The sequence below is a fragment of the Dendrobates tinctorius genome, unplaced genomic scaffold, assembly GCF_039654945.1.
Source record: "Dendrobates tinctorius isolate UK_male_01 unplaced genomic scaffold, ASM3965494v1 ptg000071l, whole genome shotgun sequence".
In the NCBI taxonomy this organism is placed as follows: domain Eukaryota; kingdom Metazoa; phylum Chordata; class Amphibia; order Anura; family Dendrobatidae; genus Dendrobates; species Dendrobates tinctorius.
The window spans coordinates 7,191,957-7,211,516 of NW_027361739.1; the positions used below are offsets into that span (position 1 = coordinate 7,191,957).

General features: G+C 45.2%; 1 protein-coding gene across 2 annotated transcripts in view; it reads right to left on the reverse strand.

Annotated features, from left to right (window-relative positions):
• ASIC2 (acid sensing ion channel subunit 2) overlaps positions 1-19,560 on the reverse strand; it is a 1,315,134-nt gene that overhangs the window by 23,139 nt on the left and 1,272,435 nt on the right. For both annotated transcript variants that reach the window (XM_073582366.1, XM_073582365.1), the window contains exon 6: positions 9,238-9,391. In XM_073582366.1, the coding sequence (XP_073438467.1) occupies positions 9,238-9,391 (154 nt within the window). The remainder of the gene's footprint in view (positions 1-9,237; positions 9,392-19,560) is intronic.

Genomic DNA, 19,560 nt, shown 5'->3' on the forward strand with positions numbered 1-19,560 from the left:
CTGAATATGTCATCAGTTTTGCCAGATTGGCTCAAGTTTTTGAGATTTTTGGTATCTTATTTATAGCACTTGTTGGTAAATGCGACGCATCATCTCATTAATTTCTTTGGATTAGTACTTGAACTGAGCAGTTCTCAATATAGTTTTGTGTTAATTAGTGTTCTAAAAGTTTGTTCATAGCTTGATTTTTGCACTAACTTTATGTTGTTGTCTGTTTTCCAGTGAAAAGCATGAACTCATCATGAAGAAGTTGTCTTAACGATCCAGACTCATTCTGTTACATTTGTGGTGAATATACACTGCCAAAACATAGAAGAAACATAACACACTTCGTAAAAAAAGTGTATTTTGCCTATTTTGGGGTTATGCTTGGGGACCAAGACAAGTTTTGGGCACCACACATAGTGTGCAAAGCATGTATCGAATTATTACGAAAATGGAGCAAAGGACAAAGAAAAAGCTTCAAATTTGGTGTTCCAATGGTGTGGAGAGAGCCAAAAAATCATCATGATGACTGTTATTTATGGTAAACACAGGTACAGGCACATCTTCACAATGAGGGACAGGCCTTCTTGCAGATTCCATGTTACTCCCATTTTCGTTTCTTATGCTTATTGAATCCTTGCACTTGCACTGCACAGAAATAACAGTCATCATGATGATTTTTTGGCTCTCTCCACACCATTGGAACACCAAATTTGAAGCTTTTTCTTTGTCCTTTGCTCCATTTTCGTAATAATTCGATACATGCTTTGCACACTATGTGTGGTGCCCAAAACTTGTCTTGGTCCCCAAGCATAACCCCAAAATAGGCAAAATACACTTTTTTTACGAAGTGTGTTATGTTTCTTCTATGTTTTGGCAGTGTATATTCACCACAAATGTAACAGAATGAGTCTGGATCGTTAAGACAACTTCTTCATGATGAGTTCATGCTTTTCACTGGAAAACAGACAACAACATAAAGTTAGTGCAAAAATCAAGCTATGAACAAACTTTTAGAACACTAATTAACACAAAACTATATTGAGAACTGCTCAGTTCAAGTACTAATCCAAAGAAATTAATGAGATGATGCGTCGCATTTACCAACAAGTGCTATAAATAAGATACCAAAAATCTCAAAAACTTGAGCCAATCTGGCAAAACTGATGACATATTCAGAATCAGCACCCCAAAAATACCCCAAATTCATTAAAATATTTTGGACACCAGAAAAAAAATTTTTTTTCGTTGACCTGTGTAATCAAGTCTATGTCTCATCATACCTCTGTAAGTCTCTACAACTTGTACTATTTAGGCTACATGGCTAAATGCGTCGGCAAAACTGAAATAACAGAGGCACATTGCAACAATGGATGTAATGATTGCCTATATAATGGAATTGCAACCCGTGACATACTATGACTGTGGCACAGAGTCTCAAGTTTCTAAATGTGTTGGATTTTCTGTCACTGTTCTCAAATCGCTCAACACATTTGCCATAGAGTTCAATGCAAGTCTCCGGCGACTGTGACATGTCAGTAACCTGGATGTTTTATTTACAGCAAAATCGGCGCTCTAAAATAGTTGCACAACAACCAGTCACAGACAAGTTGCACAAATTTTTCTGGTTGCAATTTTTGGAGAATTGCTGTCACACAACACAAGTCACCGCACCGTGCAGCTCTGGCAGTAATGTAATGTAAGACTCTGAAAGCAATCGGCTCCACTGCTAAAACCCAACAGTTGAATGGGGGCATGGCAAAAAATGGTGAATAGTTTTTAAGTATTTTTTAATAAAACTTTATAGTGACGATTGAAATCACCATGAAGAGCAATGTTCACACATACATAGATTAGAGATGAGCAAATCGATCCGTGGATCAAGGTTTACGTACAAGTCAAATTTCTTGAAATATGCTGTTTCATGCTAATTCGAGTATTTTGAGATTTGATTAATGGTTGTAAAACCACAAAACAAAGCAAAAGAAAACCTTGCTGGGTACTATTTCCCACACTACTGAAGCATAAGAGTGAGCTAATATCTTTTTGCGTGGCCTTGCCAATAATACTTCAGTACCTGGGCCATCACACATCAGCAGTTTCCAGCGGGGCACAGTCTGTACAACAGAATAATTTTTCAATCTTTAGAGTCACTAGATAAGTCTCTTTCTATGGTAGAGTGTAAGCTCTTATGGTCAGCGGGGTCCTCTCTGTATCTCTCTCTCCCCTGTTCAGTGTAAGCTCTTATGGTCAGTGATGTTCTCTCTCTCTCTCCTCTGTATATCGTAAGCTCTTATGGTCAGTGAGGTTCTTGCTCTCTCCTGTAGAGTGTAAGCTGTTATGGTCAGTGAGGTTCTCTCTCTCCTGTAGAGTGTAAGTTCCAATGGTCAGTGAGGTTCTCTCTCTCCTGTAGAGAGTAAGCTCTTATGATCAGTGAGGTTTCCTCTCTCTCTCCTGTAGAGTATAAGCTCTTATGGTCAGTGAGGTTCTCACTCTCTCCTGTAGAGTGTAAGCTCTTATGATCAGTGACATCGTGTTAGGTGTCAGATTCCTGGCATTGCACAGCGGGAATCCAGAGCCAGACATCCTGCGGTCTCCCATTCTTCCTTGACCGCACCGGGTGTTGCTCAGCAAACACGGCGAGCCAGGCTTGCTGCTCAGACTCGCTCTGGCAGCCTGGATGTTGCTGCCACCTCTGGTGCAGCAATGGCAGCGCAACCTGCTTTGCAGGGAACCGCTCCTGAGGCTAAGTCCTCATGCCGTGCTACTGGGCATGCCCGCAACTTGACCTCTCACTGGAGAGCAGGGGTCACATGCTCAGGTCCTGCGTCGGATCTGATTGGTCCTTCCCAAGCTAATGGAAGGTTCCGGAAGCGCATCGCTATAAAAAGCCCGCAGGGCAGCTCGGCGATGCGCTAGTGTAGACTTATCTTGCTATGTGTGTGAATGGTGACGGATGCATGGACTGGTGGCTGACTCATTATGAAACCCCTTCCCTCGGATAATACGATTGGTGACAGAGTGTGTTCTTAGGTCAGCACCAGGTAGAGGCAAGCTACGCCACAGTGCTCCTTCGCCTACACTAGCGTCCGTCGGTGCCCGGTCCTCGGCGCCGACGCTTGCGGCTATAGTTGCCGCTGCGCTGCATTAACAGCAGCTATTGGTGTTCGCGGCTGCGACGCCACACACTGACTCCTGTGACGATAACAGGGCCAGCACCTTTGTATATATTTCTGGCAAGCGACTCTGTGTCTGAACAGAGCCGCTCCTAGCGTTCGGGTGACGTTAACCCGTGCGCACTACTTCACCTTCTGGTGCATCTGCCATTGCCCAGCAGCGGTCTTACCAACTACCGCACGGTGGACCCCGAGCGGCGAACGCACCTCTTATTATTTTATATCTGGTGCGTTCCGCCGACCATAACATTACACTAGCGCCAGGGTCTGGCTGGCAATGGCAGACGTGCAGCAGCTGCAGCGCTACATTCGGCAGCTGGAGAGCAGGTTGGCGGCTATCGAGAGCACCAACTCAGCTGCGAATGCTGCGCTAGCTGCCGCCCAGACGGTCGCTGAGGCCGTCTCACGTGTACCCACACTCTTGCCCTCGCCGACAATCTCTTCCCTCCCGCTCCCCGATAAGTTTTCGGGTGAAAGCGCCACCTGTAGGGGATTCGTCAGCCAGTGCTCCATTCACCTGGAGTTGCTGGCTGCACGGTTTCCTACAGAGCGGGCTAAGGTGGGCTTCATTGTCTCCTTATTGTCTGGCCGGGCATTGCAGTGGGCCACGCCATTGTGGGAACGTGATGATCCTGTGGTTCAGGGGCCTGCTCAGTTCCTCGCGGCTCTGAAGCAGGTCTTCTTAGGACCACGGGTCACGCACGATACGGCTCTCCAACTGTTGTCGTTAACACAAGGGTCACTCTCGGTTAGCCATTATGCTGTCCGGTTTCGGACATTGGCTTCCGAATTGGAGTGGCCGGACAAAGTATTAGTCCCAGTGTTCTGGAGAAGCCTAGCTGAGCACGTCAAGGATGCTCTAGCTACCCGAGATATTCCCACAACTCTGGAGGAATTGATCGCCGTCTCCACCCGTATTGATCTCCGGTTCACGGAGCGCGGGTTGGAGAGGACTCTATCCAGACGTAAAATTAACCTGGCTCCCACCTTTACAGAACCGCTGAGCCATTCCGCACAGGAGTCTCCCTCCACCGAGCCCATGGAGGTATCTCGCACCGGCACTAAGCCACGTCAGGTGCGGGGCTCCGTGCGCTGTTATCACTGCCAACACTTTGGCCACACGGCTGGCACATGTCCTCAGCGGCCGAAGGGACGACCCCGTTCCATTGGTGTAGGTGGTGGCCAGTCCCAGATGGAGTCCTTTTCGCCTAAGCCGGTATTCCGGGGTACCCTAGATAACGGTTCCTCCACCTGGGAGGCAGAGGTCACTCTGGATTCCGGGGCCGTGGGGAACTTTATGTCCTCGAGTTTTGCCCAGAGTCACACTATCCCTCTGGTATTACTCCCACAACCTCTGACCATCAGGGTGGTGGATGGGGCACCATTGCCGTCTCGAGTGACCCATCAGACGGTCCCACTCGGTCTCGCCATGTCCCCCTCACATCGGGAGACCCTGTTCTTGCTTATTATGCCTCATGGCATCGATCAGGTACTCCTTGGGGTTCCCTGGCTTCGTTGTCACTCCCCTCACATTGATTGGGCTTCGGGGAGAATATTGGGCTGGAGCAAGGACTGCGAGGGTAGGTGTCTCAGGGACAGTCTTCAGGTAGCGTCTACGGAGCTGCCTACAGACCTCTCCACGCTCCCTGAACCTTACCATCAATATGCCGACGTCTTCTCTAAGAAGTCCGTGGAGACACTCCCACCGCACCGTCCCTATGACTGCCCGATTGACCTCCTGCCAGGCACAGAACCTCCTCGAGGTTGTGTTTACCCATTATCTCTCCCGGAGACGGAGGCAATGTCCCAATACATCCGGGAGAACCTGGCACGGGGCTTTATCAGGAAGTCGTTGTCACCGGCCGGGGCAGGCTTCTTCTTCGTTCAGAAGAAGAGCGGAGAGTTACGCCCTTGCATCGACTACCGGGGTCTCAATGCCATCACAGTAAAGAATAAGTACCCTCTCCCGTTGATCTCCGAGTTGTTCGACAGGTTGCGTGGGGCGAGACTCTTTACTAAGCTAGATCTACGAGGGGCATACAACCTGATCCGTATTCGCGAGGGAGACGAGTGGAAGACAGCTTTTAATACTCGGGATGGCCATTATGAATATCTGGTCATGCCCTTCGGCCTTTGTAATGCGCCCGCTGTCTTCCAGGACTTCGTCAACGACGTCTTCCGTGACATGCTTTCTACCTCGGTGGTGGTCTATCTGGATGACATCCTCATCTTTTTGCCAGATTTGCCCAACCACCGGAAAGATGTCTGCAGGGTATTTGACCGCCTACGGGCGAATTCCCTGTTCGCCAAGCTGGAGAAGTGTCAGTTCAAGCAGGAGTCCTTGCCATTTCTGGGCTACGTCGTCTTGGCCCAGGGGTTGGCTATGGATCCGGCCAAGCTGCAAGCGGTTATGGACTGGCAGGAACCCCATTCTCTTAAAGCGGTGCAGCGCTTTTTAGGGTTCGTTAACTATTATCGCCAGTTTATACCCCACTTTTCCACCCTGGTAGCTCCTTTGGTTGCTCTCACGAAAAAAGGAGCTAATCCTAAGGCGTGGACCGAACAGGTTTCTAAGGCCTTTTCCTCCGTAAAGTCCCACTTTGCAGGCGCTCCCATTTTACACCGTCCCGATGTGGATAAGCCGTTTATCCTTGAGGTAGACGCTTCTTCCGTCGGTGCAGGAGCAGTCCTTTACCAAAAGGATGCTCAAGGTCGGAAGCATCCCTGCTTCTTCTATTCTAAGACCTTCTCACCGGTGGAGAAAAATTACTCCATCGGCGACAGGGAGCTGCTGGCCATGAAATTGGCTTTTTCCGAGTGGAGACATCTCCTGGAGGGAGCCCGGTTCCCCTTTCAAGTCTTCACGGACCATAAAAACCTGGTCTATCTTCAGACGGCCCAACGCCTGAATTCCCATCAGGCGAGGTGGTCGCTCTTTTTTTCTCGCTTCCGCTTCACCCTACACTACCTCTCCGGGGAGAAGAACGTCCGAGCAGATGCCCTCTCACGCTTGGTGGTCTCAGCGGAGGAGGGAGAAGCGGAGCCTCGGTTAATTCTCCCTCCGGAGAGTTTTACGACCGTGGCTCCTATCGCTCTCGAGTCGGTACCGCCAGGCAAGACCTTAGTGCCCCCTCCGCTACGGCCAGAGGTTCTTGCCTGGGCACATGCCTCCAGGCTAGGTGGCCATTTTGGTAATAAACGGACCACCGAACTCCTGGCAAGGTCATATTGGTGGCCGCATATGGCTCGAGACGTCAAGGCATACGTGAAAGCATGCGTCTCGTGTGCCCAGAACAGGCCCTCTAGACAGAGGCCGGCGGGGCTCTTGTTTCCCCTGCCAGTAGCGGATAGACCATGGGAAATGGTGGGCATGGACTTTATAGTTGGCCTGCCCAAGTCCAGTGGCAGTACGGTCATCTGGGTGGTTACCGACCATTTTTCCAAAATGGTACATTTGGTGCCACTCGCACGCCTACCCTCCGCCCGAGGTCCGGCCGTCCTGTTCATTAAGCATGTATTCCGTTTACATGGTATGCCGGATAAAATCGTAAGTGACCGAGGTCCCCAGTTTGCGTCTCGTTTTTGGAGGGAGCTCTGCAGCTTACTCATCATCAAGCTAAATCTGTCTTCCGCCTACCATCCCGAGACGAATGGCTTGGTCGAAAGGGCCAATCAGACCTTGGTCACCTATCTACGACATTTTGTCTCTGCCAGGCAGGATGACTGGGCATCCTTGCTGCCTTGGGCTGAGTTTGCCCTAAACAATGCGGTGGCCGATTCCACTGGTCAGACGCCCTTTCTCCTAAATTATGGTCAACACCCTCGCGTCCCTGTCCCAATGCCGGTGTCCTCCGCTGACTCCAGGGTGGCAGACTGGGCAGTGGAGGCCCGGGACATTTGGGATCGCACGCAGGATGCTATCCGGGCATCTAAAGAAAGGATGAGGGCGTCCGCCGACACGCATCAACGACCCGCACCAAGCTTCTCCCCTGGTGACATGGTGTGGCTCTCCACCCGGAATATCAAACTGCGGGTCGAGTCTCCCAAATTCGCACCACGTTACATTGGACCGTTCAAGGTCCTCGAGCGACTTAGCTCAGTGGTCTACCGCCTGGCTCTTCCTCCACATTTGGCCATATTGGACGTGTTTCATGTGTCCCTCCTCAAACCAGTTCACATGGTCCGGTTTTCTGAACCATCCACCGGGTCATCAGACTTATCATCTGACGAGCTTGAGGTTAACGTCATCATGGAGCGCAGGTTTGTCCGTGGCAAAAAGTTTTATTTGGTGGACTGGAAGGGTCATGGTCCCGAGGCTCGGACCTGGGAGCCGGTGGAGAACATTCATGCACCGCTCCTGATCGCGGCTTTTGAGCGCAGTGAGGCTCAGAGGGGAGGGGGCAGGTAATGTTAGGCGTCAGATTCCTGGCACTGCACAGCGGGAATCCAGAGCCAGACATCCTGCGGTCTCCCATTCTTCCTCGTCCGCTCCGGGTGTTGCTCAGCAAACATGGCGAGCCAGGCTTGCTGCTCAGACTCGCTCTGGCAGCCTGGATGTTGCTGCCACCTCTGGTGCAGCAATGGCAGCGCAACCTGCTTTGCAGGGAACCGCTCCTGAGGCTAAGTCCTCATGCCGTGCTACTGAGCATGCCCGCAACTTGACCTCTCACTGGAGAGCAGGGGTCACATGCTCAGGTCCTGCGTCGGATCTGATTGGTCCTTCCCAAGCTAATGGAAGGTTCCGGAAGCGCATCGCTATAAAAAGCCCGCAGGGCAGCTCGGCGATGCGCTAGTGTAGACTTATCTTGCTATGTGTGTGAATGGTGACGGATGCATGGACTGGTGGCTGACTCATTATGAAACCCCTTCCCTCGGATAATACGATTGGTGACAGAGTGTGTTCTTAGGTCAGCACCAGGTAGAGGCAAGCTACGCCACAGTGCTCCTTCGCCTACACTAGCGTCCGTCGGTGCCCGGTCCTCGGCGCCGACGCTTGCGGCTATAGTTGCCGCTGCGCTGCAATAACAGCAGCTATTGGTGTTCGCGGCTGCGACGCCACACGCTGACTCCTGTGACGATAACAGGGCCAGCACCTTTGTATATATTTCTGGCAAGCAACTCTGTGTCTGAACAGAGCCGCTCCTAGCGTTCGGGTGACGTTAAACCGTGCGCACTACTTCACCTTCTGGTGCATCTGCCATTGCCCAGCAGCGGTCTTACCAACTACCGCACGGTAGACCCCGGGCGGCGAACGCACCTCTTATTATTTTATATCTGCTGCGTTCCGCCGACCATAACACGTCCCCTCTTTCTCTCTCCTGTGGAGTGTAAGCACTTATGGTCAGCGGAGTCCTCTCTCTTTCTCCTGTAGAGTGTAAACTCTTATGGTCAGTGAGGGTCTCTCTCCTGTAGAGTGTAAGCTCTTATGGACAGTGAGGTTCTCTCTCTCTTTCACTCCTGTAGAGTGTAAGCTCTTATGGTCAGTGAGGTTTTCACTCTCTCCTGTATAGTGTAAGCTCTTATGGCCAGTGAGGTTCTCTCTCTCTCCTGTAGAGTGTAAGCTCTTATGGTCAGCGAGGTTTCTCTCCTGTAGAGTGTAAGCTGTTATGGTCAGCAGCTTAATTCTCTCTCTTCTATAGAAAGTAAGCTCTTCTAATAAACAGCTGGGTCCTCTCTCTTTCTTCTCTTGCCTATGTATATTTTCTGAGCAATTACAAGCTTTCCAATATTAATTCACACAACTTTATTCACCATAAATCAAATTTTGTGGGAAAATCTGGCAAAGTCGAAAACTTTGAATTTCAAAAGATCATCTCTTCTCTAATATAAACAGATTTGCCACTATTTTAGCCTCTTTATATGTAGATATTGATGTAGATGGCGAGATATTAGATATTAGAACCAGGCATATGGTAACTGCAGTCCCAGTCGTGCGGCCTATACCTTCAAGCAATCATCTCTCATGTTAATAACTGTGCACTAGCGGATCCTTTATAAATGCTAGATTCCCTGGTAGATTTCATTCTCAACCTTACTATTGTTTCATCATCATCTCATAATTATCACACATACGTACGAAATGTACTTTTCCGACTTGTTGAACTTCTTTTCCAAGTACTTGGCAGATGTCCTGCTAGGGATTTTCACCATGGACAGCTCCTTGTTGTATCTGGTAAGATTACAGGGTATTGTGCACATACAGAATCCTCCATCCTTCTCTGTAAGTAAACCTTCAGAAACAAGGAAAGATTGATTACTGGAAATTGATTTCTACGTCTCGGCTACACACGTGTTTGTAAGAGAATCTATGCAAATGACAAATGAAGGGAACATGTATAGCGGAAAATGAACATGGATTGACAACTTTAATGGTTGTGTGTTAGATGGAGGACACTGATGTTTGGTGACACATAGATTATTGAATTAGTTAGTAGATTTTTTTCACACTGGTTTACAGTATGCAGCAGAGAAATTGACACATCATAGTTATCATGGTTTTAAAGGAATCATCTATTATTTTCTTACAAAAAATAATAAACCAGTAAAGATTCTAAGATTCCCATTACTGATCCTTTTGTAGATTTATATTTATGACCATCAGAGGTTTAGTTTACCGCACAAGTATTTACAGTATATGGAGGCAAACTTCCATTGACAGTCCATCTGATCATGCACATAGTTGCATTACGAGGTGTTTATTAATTGAAACCTACCATTAAGGGTGCTTTCACATTGCGTTCTTGCCCATGTTCACTGGTCCTGTCAAGGCTTGCTTCCAAACTCCCCCACAAAATTGGATTCGGGCGTATGCAGTGATAGACAGTGGCCCCATCACCGCATACGGCCAAATCCCATTTGGTGCCAACAGAGTCAACGTGCGCTCTATCGTGCATCATTTTTGGGCATATGCACCTACTGGGGATGGACATTCAGATGTAGTATACTGCATGTGAGTGATCATCTTCAGTTAGGTGACTATGCCCGAACATGTTGCATGACAGAGCACACAGTGACTCTGTCTGCACCATTATAGTCAAAAGCCACATCGGTACATATGCCTGAATCCTGTTTTGCTTAGGGTTCAGATGCAAGTCTGACGGGACCACTAAACGTGAGCAAAAATGCAATGTGAAGGAAGCCTAAGCCACCACCATGCTTTTAAGTAGTTTGGGAAAAACTTTCCAAAATTGTCAATGTCAAAACTGGATGTTTTGCTGGTAAAAGAAATTGGACATTATCGAGATGAGCATTTTCACCTGCAGGTTTTCGTAACTTCCATTGTTTTAAGTATGCAATGACTCTGTATTTGCAGGTCTCTCTTATATGCCTTCAAGACCTATCACTGGTTCTCATTTAGGTAGAAATAATGCCCTAAAGTCTTTAATTAAAGGAGTTTTCTACTTATGGACTAGGCCAGAATCTTATTAAAATAATAAAATCTTATACTACTCACTCCCCTCAGGTCAACTGATGACTTTCTGCCCCTGCTCTCGTCTGCATCAGTGATGTCATGTCTACAGTGAACATCAACGCTGTAGCCAATCACTTAGTTAAGCAGCTTTGCCAAAGTAAAAGGAACAAGATGCTGACCTTAGTGATTTTCTGGAGCAGTGATGTGCTCTGTAGATTTGATGTCACTGCTGCAACAAGTGCACCAAGACCAGAACAGAGACAGAGAGCTGGCACTGGACCTGGGAATGGTGAGTAATATTAACACAATGCTTGTCAAAAGAGGCCAGAAGTCAATGAATGGAAATCCCCTTTAAAGTCTCATGACTGTACAGAGTTAATCAGTGGTAGAGGGATTCTGTATGGTGCTTCGTGAAGTCCTTCTTATCCTGTGTTTTTATGCCTCCATGAGCTACCAATCAATGGATCGTCAACCAGACCCAAAGAGAAGAAAACCTCTATATGGCTCCATATTAGATTTTGGGGTGCACAAAGCTACAGTATAAACCCATAACAAGCTCTATACTTGAGACATAGCTCTGTATGCACAAGGCCATAAGTGCAAAACGTCATTCTGATGAGGATGACAGGTTAATGGAGATGATCCAATGCTCATTATCTGTCATCACAATGGTTCTTTTATGTAAAATGAGCTAATTGTGGAACAGTAAATTTATGCTTCATCCGAAGGAAGATAAAGGAAGAAAAGAGACGTAATCTATCGATCAGGGGTTGAGAAAGTCAAGCTCTTTGTTTCTCCCTTTATTGAATGATCTGATATAATTAAATTCTCAGAAGCTGCGTTGAAAAGACGCACTAATTATTATAATGGTGAATGAGGAAAAAACTGATTTAGGACAGAAATAATTGCATCCTAATTATGGGAGTTCTATCCAAATAATAAACCTTAAGAAAGGCAGGATGATTTACATGAGTGAGCAAGATGAACTACAGACGGAGGTGTTAATGGCAGGACTCACATAATCAGGCTGTGTGTGATATGTTGGGTTATTAGCACTAAGAAGAGATTTCATCAGATAGACATTATGTAAGACAGAAGACACCATTACTTGTATCCATACATATTAAGTAAGTTATTTTCTAGGATATGAATAGCTAATGAATGATTGCGGTGCCTTAAAGGAGCACCAGAAGGCGGCACTATATTATACAAGAGAGAAAGATACCGTTTATATATCGAACTCGATAATAAAGCCTAGCGCAATGCTTTAAGGATAAAAGAATAAATTAAATAAATGTTAAGTGGCAAAGTCAAAGTCTGTTGGTGTAAGCAAAGAACATCAGAGGAGTATGGATCCAGACTGATTCCAAAACCTAGGTAGTGCTAGTTTCTGTTCTAAGAGTAGGCTACACATACAGTACATTGTCATTATACTCTTTAAGGGGTTCCAAGCTTAAGATGTTGATCATTAATTGCAGGTCATTGGAGATTGCCACCTGGGATCCCTACAGACTAACTGCCTTCAGCAGTGGCAACAGCTCGATGAAAATGGTAAACAGCTGAACGGTACAGCACTGTTCACTATGTAGTAGCCATTCTTGGGTACTTCAGGTTAGTTCCGACTGAAATGCATTGGAACTGAGCAGAAGCGCCTGGAGAAACTTTCACCATTTACATCTGGATGAAAACTGCTGATTGGTGGAGCTGCAGGATGCTCAAACCCCATTGATCTGATGTTGATCTGTCATAAAGATAGGTTACCAATATCTTAAGTAGGAAAATCTCTTGATGTGGATAGTGGCTACATACTGTATGTGCAGATTATACTTAGAACTAAAAAAATCTCTTTAAAGGAAATCCTGCAAGTAAATATACTTTTCCATAGCTGTCATCAGTTTCAATGTTCATGCTCAGCCTCTAGCACTTTTTCATGTGGCTTTATTGAATTGAAGTCAGAAATGAGAAGTATGAATTAAGGACTTAGGCTGTGTTCACATTTACGTTGGAGGCTCTCTTCAATATGTGGAACTAAGCTAAAGAGAGAACTAGAAATCTCATGTTTGTGGGATCAACAAAGTTCCCTTTTTCGGGATCCACACTAATTGATAGGTATTAGTAAGTAATATAGTGAGAAGAGAGCTTTATTAATTGTGTCATAAGAACTACAATGTAATAGGGAAGAGGAAATTATTTAAGGGGCTTACATATCAATATATATTTATGATGTTTCACACTTTGATCACATGGCTTCTCTTCTCTTTATTCAGTGGCTCACAAGCACTGACTGTCTGTACATGGTCAGGTTTGTGACTTTATTGTTGAGTCACTGCAGTTTGCTTTGACCCACAATATATTTGTTTTTAAGGACAGATGCTACCTGCAAAAACATGGCCCCAGCCTATGCCAACCTGTTCCTCGGTCTGTGGGAGAGATCGCTATTTCATTAGGATGGGGTCTCTGCCGTTGACCAGGTGCAGTGTTGGCATAGGTACAGTATATTGATGATATATTCTTTATCTGGCATGTAGTGAATCGGGTATTGCAGAATTTGTGGGTCAACTCAACTTCATATAACATTAAACTGACATACAAAGCGCACAGAGAACTGATTTTCTGGATATCTGTTTGGAGGTGGATAAGAGGGGAATGTTACAAAGAGACTTTAGGAAAGAAACGTCTGTAAACTTCTTACTGGGTGCATCCTCCTCTCATACTACACATACTGTCAAGGCCTTCCCAGTTGGACAGTTCCTCAGGATGAGGTGGATTTGCTCAATGGATCAAAAAATTGAGGCCCAATCAGAAGACTTGAAGAACAGATTCAAATCTCGCGGGCAGAGCAATCGCTCTATAAGACGTGGATAAAAAAAAAACAGGCATCAATTGTTATTTAAAACTGAGAGAAATGTAATATCTGAACATCAGGTTTATTTCCACGTACAATAGTTATTGGAAATGTGTGCAGGAGACCTTGCATCTCCGACTTCAATCTCCTAGCTTGCATGTCCACTGACGTCATCTGGGGATTATGCCGGGGAGTGAGGATCTTCTTCTGCTGGTGACGGCAGCGCACATGTGCATTATGGACACACCACATAATGAAATTAATTATATAATGCCGGTTTGGGTGCAGATACCCTTATACTATACTTATTTGTGAGATGGTGGCATGTACATACCACAAACTGGCTTTTAATAGGTAGCAGTTACCTAAACAAGCCAGCAGTTGCACTTGTAAATGGAAGAAGGGTGCATGACTGCATTTATAAGGGAAAAGCTAGTCATATACCAGATGGGAAAACGAAGTAGCTGGTATTCATAAAGATCACCACCTGGATGTGAACATGCCCCTTGTCCTGATAGCGAATAAGGAGTCTGCAGTAAAGGCTATACTGAAGTCTGTTCCGAAGTCCGTGGTAAAGTCTATTTCAAAGACTGTGGTGAAGACTGTGGTAAAGGCTGTAGTAAAGGATGTGGTGAAGGCTGTGGTAAAGGATGTCATAGAATCATAGAATGGTACAGTTGGAAGGAACCTCCTGGGCCATCTGGTTCAACCCCCTGCTCAAAGCAGGATTCACTAAATCATCCCAGACAGATGTCTGTCCAGCCTCTGTTTGAAGACTTCTATTGAAAGAGAACTTACGACCTCTCATGGCAGGCTGTTCCACTCATTGATCACTCTGTCAAAAATATTTTTCTAATATCTAATCTGTGTCTCCTCCCATTCAGTTTCATCCCATTGCTTCTAGTCTTTCCTTGTGTAAATGAGAATAAAGATGATGCTTCTACAATGTGACAGCCCTTCAGATATTTGTAGACAGCTATTAAGTTTCTTCTCAATCTTCTCTTTTGCAAGCTAAACATTCCCAAATCCTTCAACCGTTCCTCATAGGACATGGTTTGCAGATTTGCAGATTGGTCACCATTCTTGTCGCTCTTCTCTGAACTTGCCCCAGTTTGTTGATGTCTTTTTTAAAATGTGGCGCCCAAAACTGGATACAGTATTCCAGATGAGGTCAGACTAAAGAGGAGTAGAGGACAATAATGATTTCACGCGATCTAAACTGATTCTGTTAATACATCTTAGAATTGTATTAGCCTTTTTTGCTGTTGTATCACACTGATTCATGTTCCGTCTGTGATCTATTAGCATACCCAAGTCTTTTTCACATGTGCTGTTGCTTAGTCCTATTCCTCCCATTCTGTATATGCTTTTTCATTTTATTGCCCAGATGTAGTACTTTGCATTTTTCCCTGTTAAAACCATTCTGTTAGTTGCTGCCCACTGTTCCAGTTTATTTATATCTTTTTGAATCATCTCTCTTCTCTAGTATTAGCTATCCCTCCTAGCTTTGTGTCATCAGCAAATTTAATCAGTTTACCCTCAATTCCTTCATCTAAATCATTGATAAAGATGTTGAACAATACAGGGCCCAGGACAGAGCCCTGTGGTACCCCACTTGAGACATTCTTCCAACTGGATGTGCAGCCATTTACGACCACTATTTGGGTCCGATCACTAAGTCAGTTAGGAATCCAATTAACAGTTGCTTTGTCCATTCTATACTTAGTCATTTTTTTTTTTAATAAGGATTGTGTGAGATACTTTTTCAAATGCTTTGCTGAAGTCAAGATATATTATATTATACAGTGATTCTGTCATAGAAGGAAATTAAGTTAGTCTGACATGATTTATTAGTTAGAAACCTATGCTGACTCTGTATAATCACTTTATTCTTATCCAGATTCTTACATACATGTTGTTTAATAATTTGTTCAAAGATCTTTCCTGGTATAGAAGTAAGACTCAACAGCCTATAGTTCCCTGGGTACACCTTCTTGCCCTTTTTGAAGATAGGAACAACATTTTCTCTTCTCCAGTCTTTTGGGACTTCTCCCGTTCTCCAAGGTTTTTCAAAGATTATGGAGAGTGGTTCAAAAATTTTTTCTGCTGTTTCCTTCAGTACTCTGGGTTGTAATTCATCTGGACCTGGAGACTTGAATTCATTTAGGTTAGCTAAGTGTTTCCTCACTATCTTTCTGTTTACAGATGTCCTGGATTCTTCTATTCCCTTAATAGGACAGTAAAGATCAGTTGATGTTACATTTCCTTTCTGAGAGAAAACAGACGCAAAATAGGAATTTAAAAGTTAGGCCTTCTCAACATCCTGTCTTACCATTTCATCATTTTCATCCTGTAAAAATCCTATAGCATCTTTGACTTTTCTTTTGCTTTTGACATATCCTCAAAATCCCCCCAAAAATTGTTGCTTTTGATGTCTCTTGCAAGCCTTAATTCATTGTCAGCATTAGATAAAGATTCGTACCCTGCAGGTTCTGCAGACAGCATTATATTCTTTTAGATAGGCCTCCCTCTTTCCATTTGATAAACATTTCTTTCATCCTTTTTAGCATGTGTTTTAGTTCTGTGTTCCTTCATCCTGGTTTCCTTAAATGCTTCCTATTCTTTCCTCTTTTTGCAATTGCTAACAATTGTGCTTTGAGAATCTCATTTTTCAAGATTTCCCATCCTTCCTGGACAATTTTGTCCTTAAGGATATCCAGCCATTGGATCCCTCAAATTCTCTTTCTGAATCCCTTAAAATCTGCTTTTCTGAAATCTAACCTTGACGTCTGAGTCTTCACAGGTCTTCCTTCCAAGTTATCCAAAATTCTAAAACAGCATGGTCGCTAAATCCTAGGGTCCCAGCCACTCTTACCTCCTCAACCATTTCCTCCCTCTTTATAAGGATTAGATCCAAGGTAGCAGATCCCCTTGTTTTCTCCCCTACCTTTTGGAGAATAAAGTTGTCAGCCAGAGAGGATAAGAATTTCCTTGACCTGTTTGTTTTCTGCCTGAGAGAGATTCCCAACAAATGTCAGGCTAGTTGAAATCTCCCATGACCACTATGTCATATTTTTTGGAGAACTTGGCCATTTGATGCATAAAGAGTTCATCCATATCTTCAGCTTGCACAGGCGGCCTGTAGTAAATGCCTACAATGGTGTCCTTTCCATTGTTCTGTCCTTGTATTGTTACCCAAACAGTTTCCACAGAACGCCCAGTCTCTAAAGCTACAATCTCTGTGCAGATATATGCTTTTCAAACATACAATGCGACACCTCCTCCTCGTTTTTCAAGTCTGTTTCTTGCAAATAAGTTGTATCCTTCTAGCCTTGTATTCCAATCATGTGTATCATCCCACCAAGTTTCAGTAATTCCAATGACATCATATTTCTTCTCCTGTGTTAGTAGTTCCAGTTTACCTTGTTTGTTGCCCATGCTTTGTGCATTCGTATAGAAACATCATTTTAGTTTGTGATTGGTTTCTCTTTCTTCAATATTTTTATTATTTAGAATTATTGTCTTTGTTCATCCCTTCCACTTCTAATAGCAGAATTCTCAATAGTATTTGTCAGGTGTATGGCTTTATATGGCCTTTTTTTCCCTTCCCTCATTGTTCTAGTTTAAAGCTCTCCTTTTGACTGTAGCACAAGGAATGTAGCACAAGCACTAAGTTGAAGGCTTCTGTGAAAGTCATGATAAAAGTTGTTTTAAAGGCTTGAGGTTAAGGCTGTAGTAAGGGATGTGGTAAGTCGGTGACTAGAGATGGGCAAACCCAAACAGTAAACTTTGGCATCCGCACTGAACAGCTACTGTTCGGGCACGGACACCGATCACGGATTTCACCCTAACTGCATGACAGAGTGGCAAACGCTGCTTCTGATTGGCAGGAAAATCATTACTGCCGGTCAGACAGCCGCGGAGCCTGCAGCTGTGATTGAAGGAAAAAAGTTTATCTCCAGTTACTATCATGGGCTGATGGGACTACGGCGTGGGTTCCCCTGTATTTTTGATAACTAGACAGGCAAAACTGACAGCTGTGGGCTGCAACCCTCAGCTTTCAGCTTCAGCAAGGTTGGTTATCAAGATTAGAGGGGTCCCCAAGCCATATTTTTAATTATTTAAATAATTTTGAAAAACAGCTTGGGTCCCCACTATTTTTGACAACCAGCCAAGCTAAAGCAGATAGCTGGTATTCTCAGGCTCGTAAGGGCCATGGATATTGACCCCCCAGTAGTCCCATCAGCCTATGCCAGAGACTGGACCGGTAATGATTTTCCTCTGATCAGAAGCAGTGTTTGCCGCACTGTCATGCACATGGCAGCTTGACAAACACTGGATGTTCAGGTCCCCCATTCAAGTGAATGGGATCTGGGTCCAGGTACTGTTCTGGTACCCAAACCTGAATTTTTTAACTGTTCAACCACACCCGCCAGATCCAAACATCCATCGATCTCTAGTGGTGATGGCCATGGCGAAGTTTATTATGAAGACTGTGGTGATGTCTGTGCTTAAGGCTGCTGTGAAGACTGTGGTAAATGTTATGGTAAAGCCTAAAGTGAAGTCTGTGGTGGGTAGAGCAGGATTTAAAAATGGAATCAACTAGAAATGGAATCATGGGAGTTGTAGTCTCCCAAATAATTGCAAATAGTTTAGCTGTGGAGAGATGGAAAAGAGACACAGCCATCTGGAGGACCAAACTGTAAGTGAAAGTAAAAAAAGTAACTGGGTTAGCAGGAACCAAACTGAGCTGGGAGATTTACAGGGGGAGTAAATTCGTCTGATGAACCAGATCCGGTGACATACAGGAAGGACCTCCTGAATATAAAAGGCCTGGCCAGGCTGAGAAGAGAAGTTGGCGCCAGAATCTGCATCAGGGCAGGTTGTATGCCAGTGTAAGGGGAGGTACAGAAACTATCCTGAACCTCCAAACTGTCCCAGTTTATTGTGCATATATATATAATTAGGGAAAGTGTAGTGTACAAGTTTGGTCACTAGATGGGGTATTATAGGTGTGCTTAGTGTAGGAAAAGAGTTCATAAATGAAAATGGTTAACCGTAGGAGAGGTTAGCTGGGTTTAAGGCAGGAATAGTTTCTGTTAGATTCAGTTAGGGCTAGGTAGCCCAAAGTGCTCAGGTGGGCTAAATGCCCGAGCTACTCAGCGCCCTGCAATGTTCAAGGAGGAATCCAGCCATCCAAAGTAAGTGGGACAGCATAGTCTCAGTAAGAGCAGCAACAGCTTCTACAGGAACTTGGGACACAGGAGAAGTCACCGCAGCACTACAGCGCAGGTCGCTCACCATGTGGCAGGTCATTGTTTAGGCTGATGCCCTCAGAACCGGGGCAAAACGGCTGAGGGAACACCCATATGCAGTCAGTGAGGCTGGCCAGGGAGGATGCTGAGGAGCCGTTGGAAACAGTCCGACCCAGGAACATGCAGTGTGACAGGGAGAGGAGGGCAGGGAAAGATAAAGTAATGTGTAACGTACAAGCTGTTGAAAATGTTGTAATGGATCTGGATGTGCTGTAAAGTCATGAAAGTAAAGTTTTAAATTTTGAGTTGCATCTGGACTGTGTCTCTATATTCAGAAGCGGCCGGAGGTGACCATAAAGAATAGAGACCAGACCCTGTTGACGCAGGGGATAGAGAGGCAAGTAAGCTGCCAGTGGAGTGTGATTTTCATGTATTGAAAGGCCAGGGCGCACAAGGCCCATTGCACTCAGCCACGACTACAGCCCTGGATGACCTCTAAACCTGCAAGGTGGACTTTCAGCCACCATCGGCACAGAAGAGTCTGGGGGCGGTCAGATGCCGCAGAAGGCTTGAGTTGAGAGGAAGGTCCATGCTCCACTCCAGTGGAAGGCTGTAACCAGATCGAAACCAGGCCCGAGAGACACCACGGTCAAGATACTGAGACATGCTTGAAGAGCGATACAGACGGGACATCGTGAGTCAGTGAGCGAAATTCGGGCAATATCTCTTGTAATGTACTAACCAATATATCTATGTGCATATAATTGCCTGTAGCTTGCATATGATACTGTGAATATTATTTTTGTGCATTTATCTGTGATAATTTTCTTTCCTGCATTTAACCCTGTTACATGAATAAAGTAGATGTAGATTGTTGATCCCGGCTGT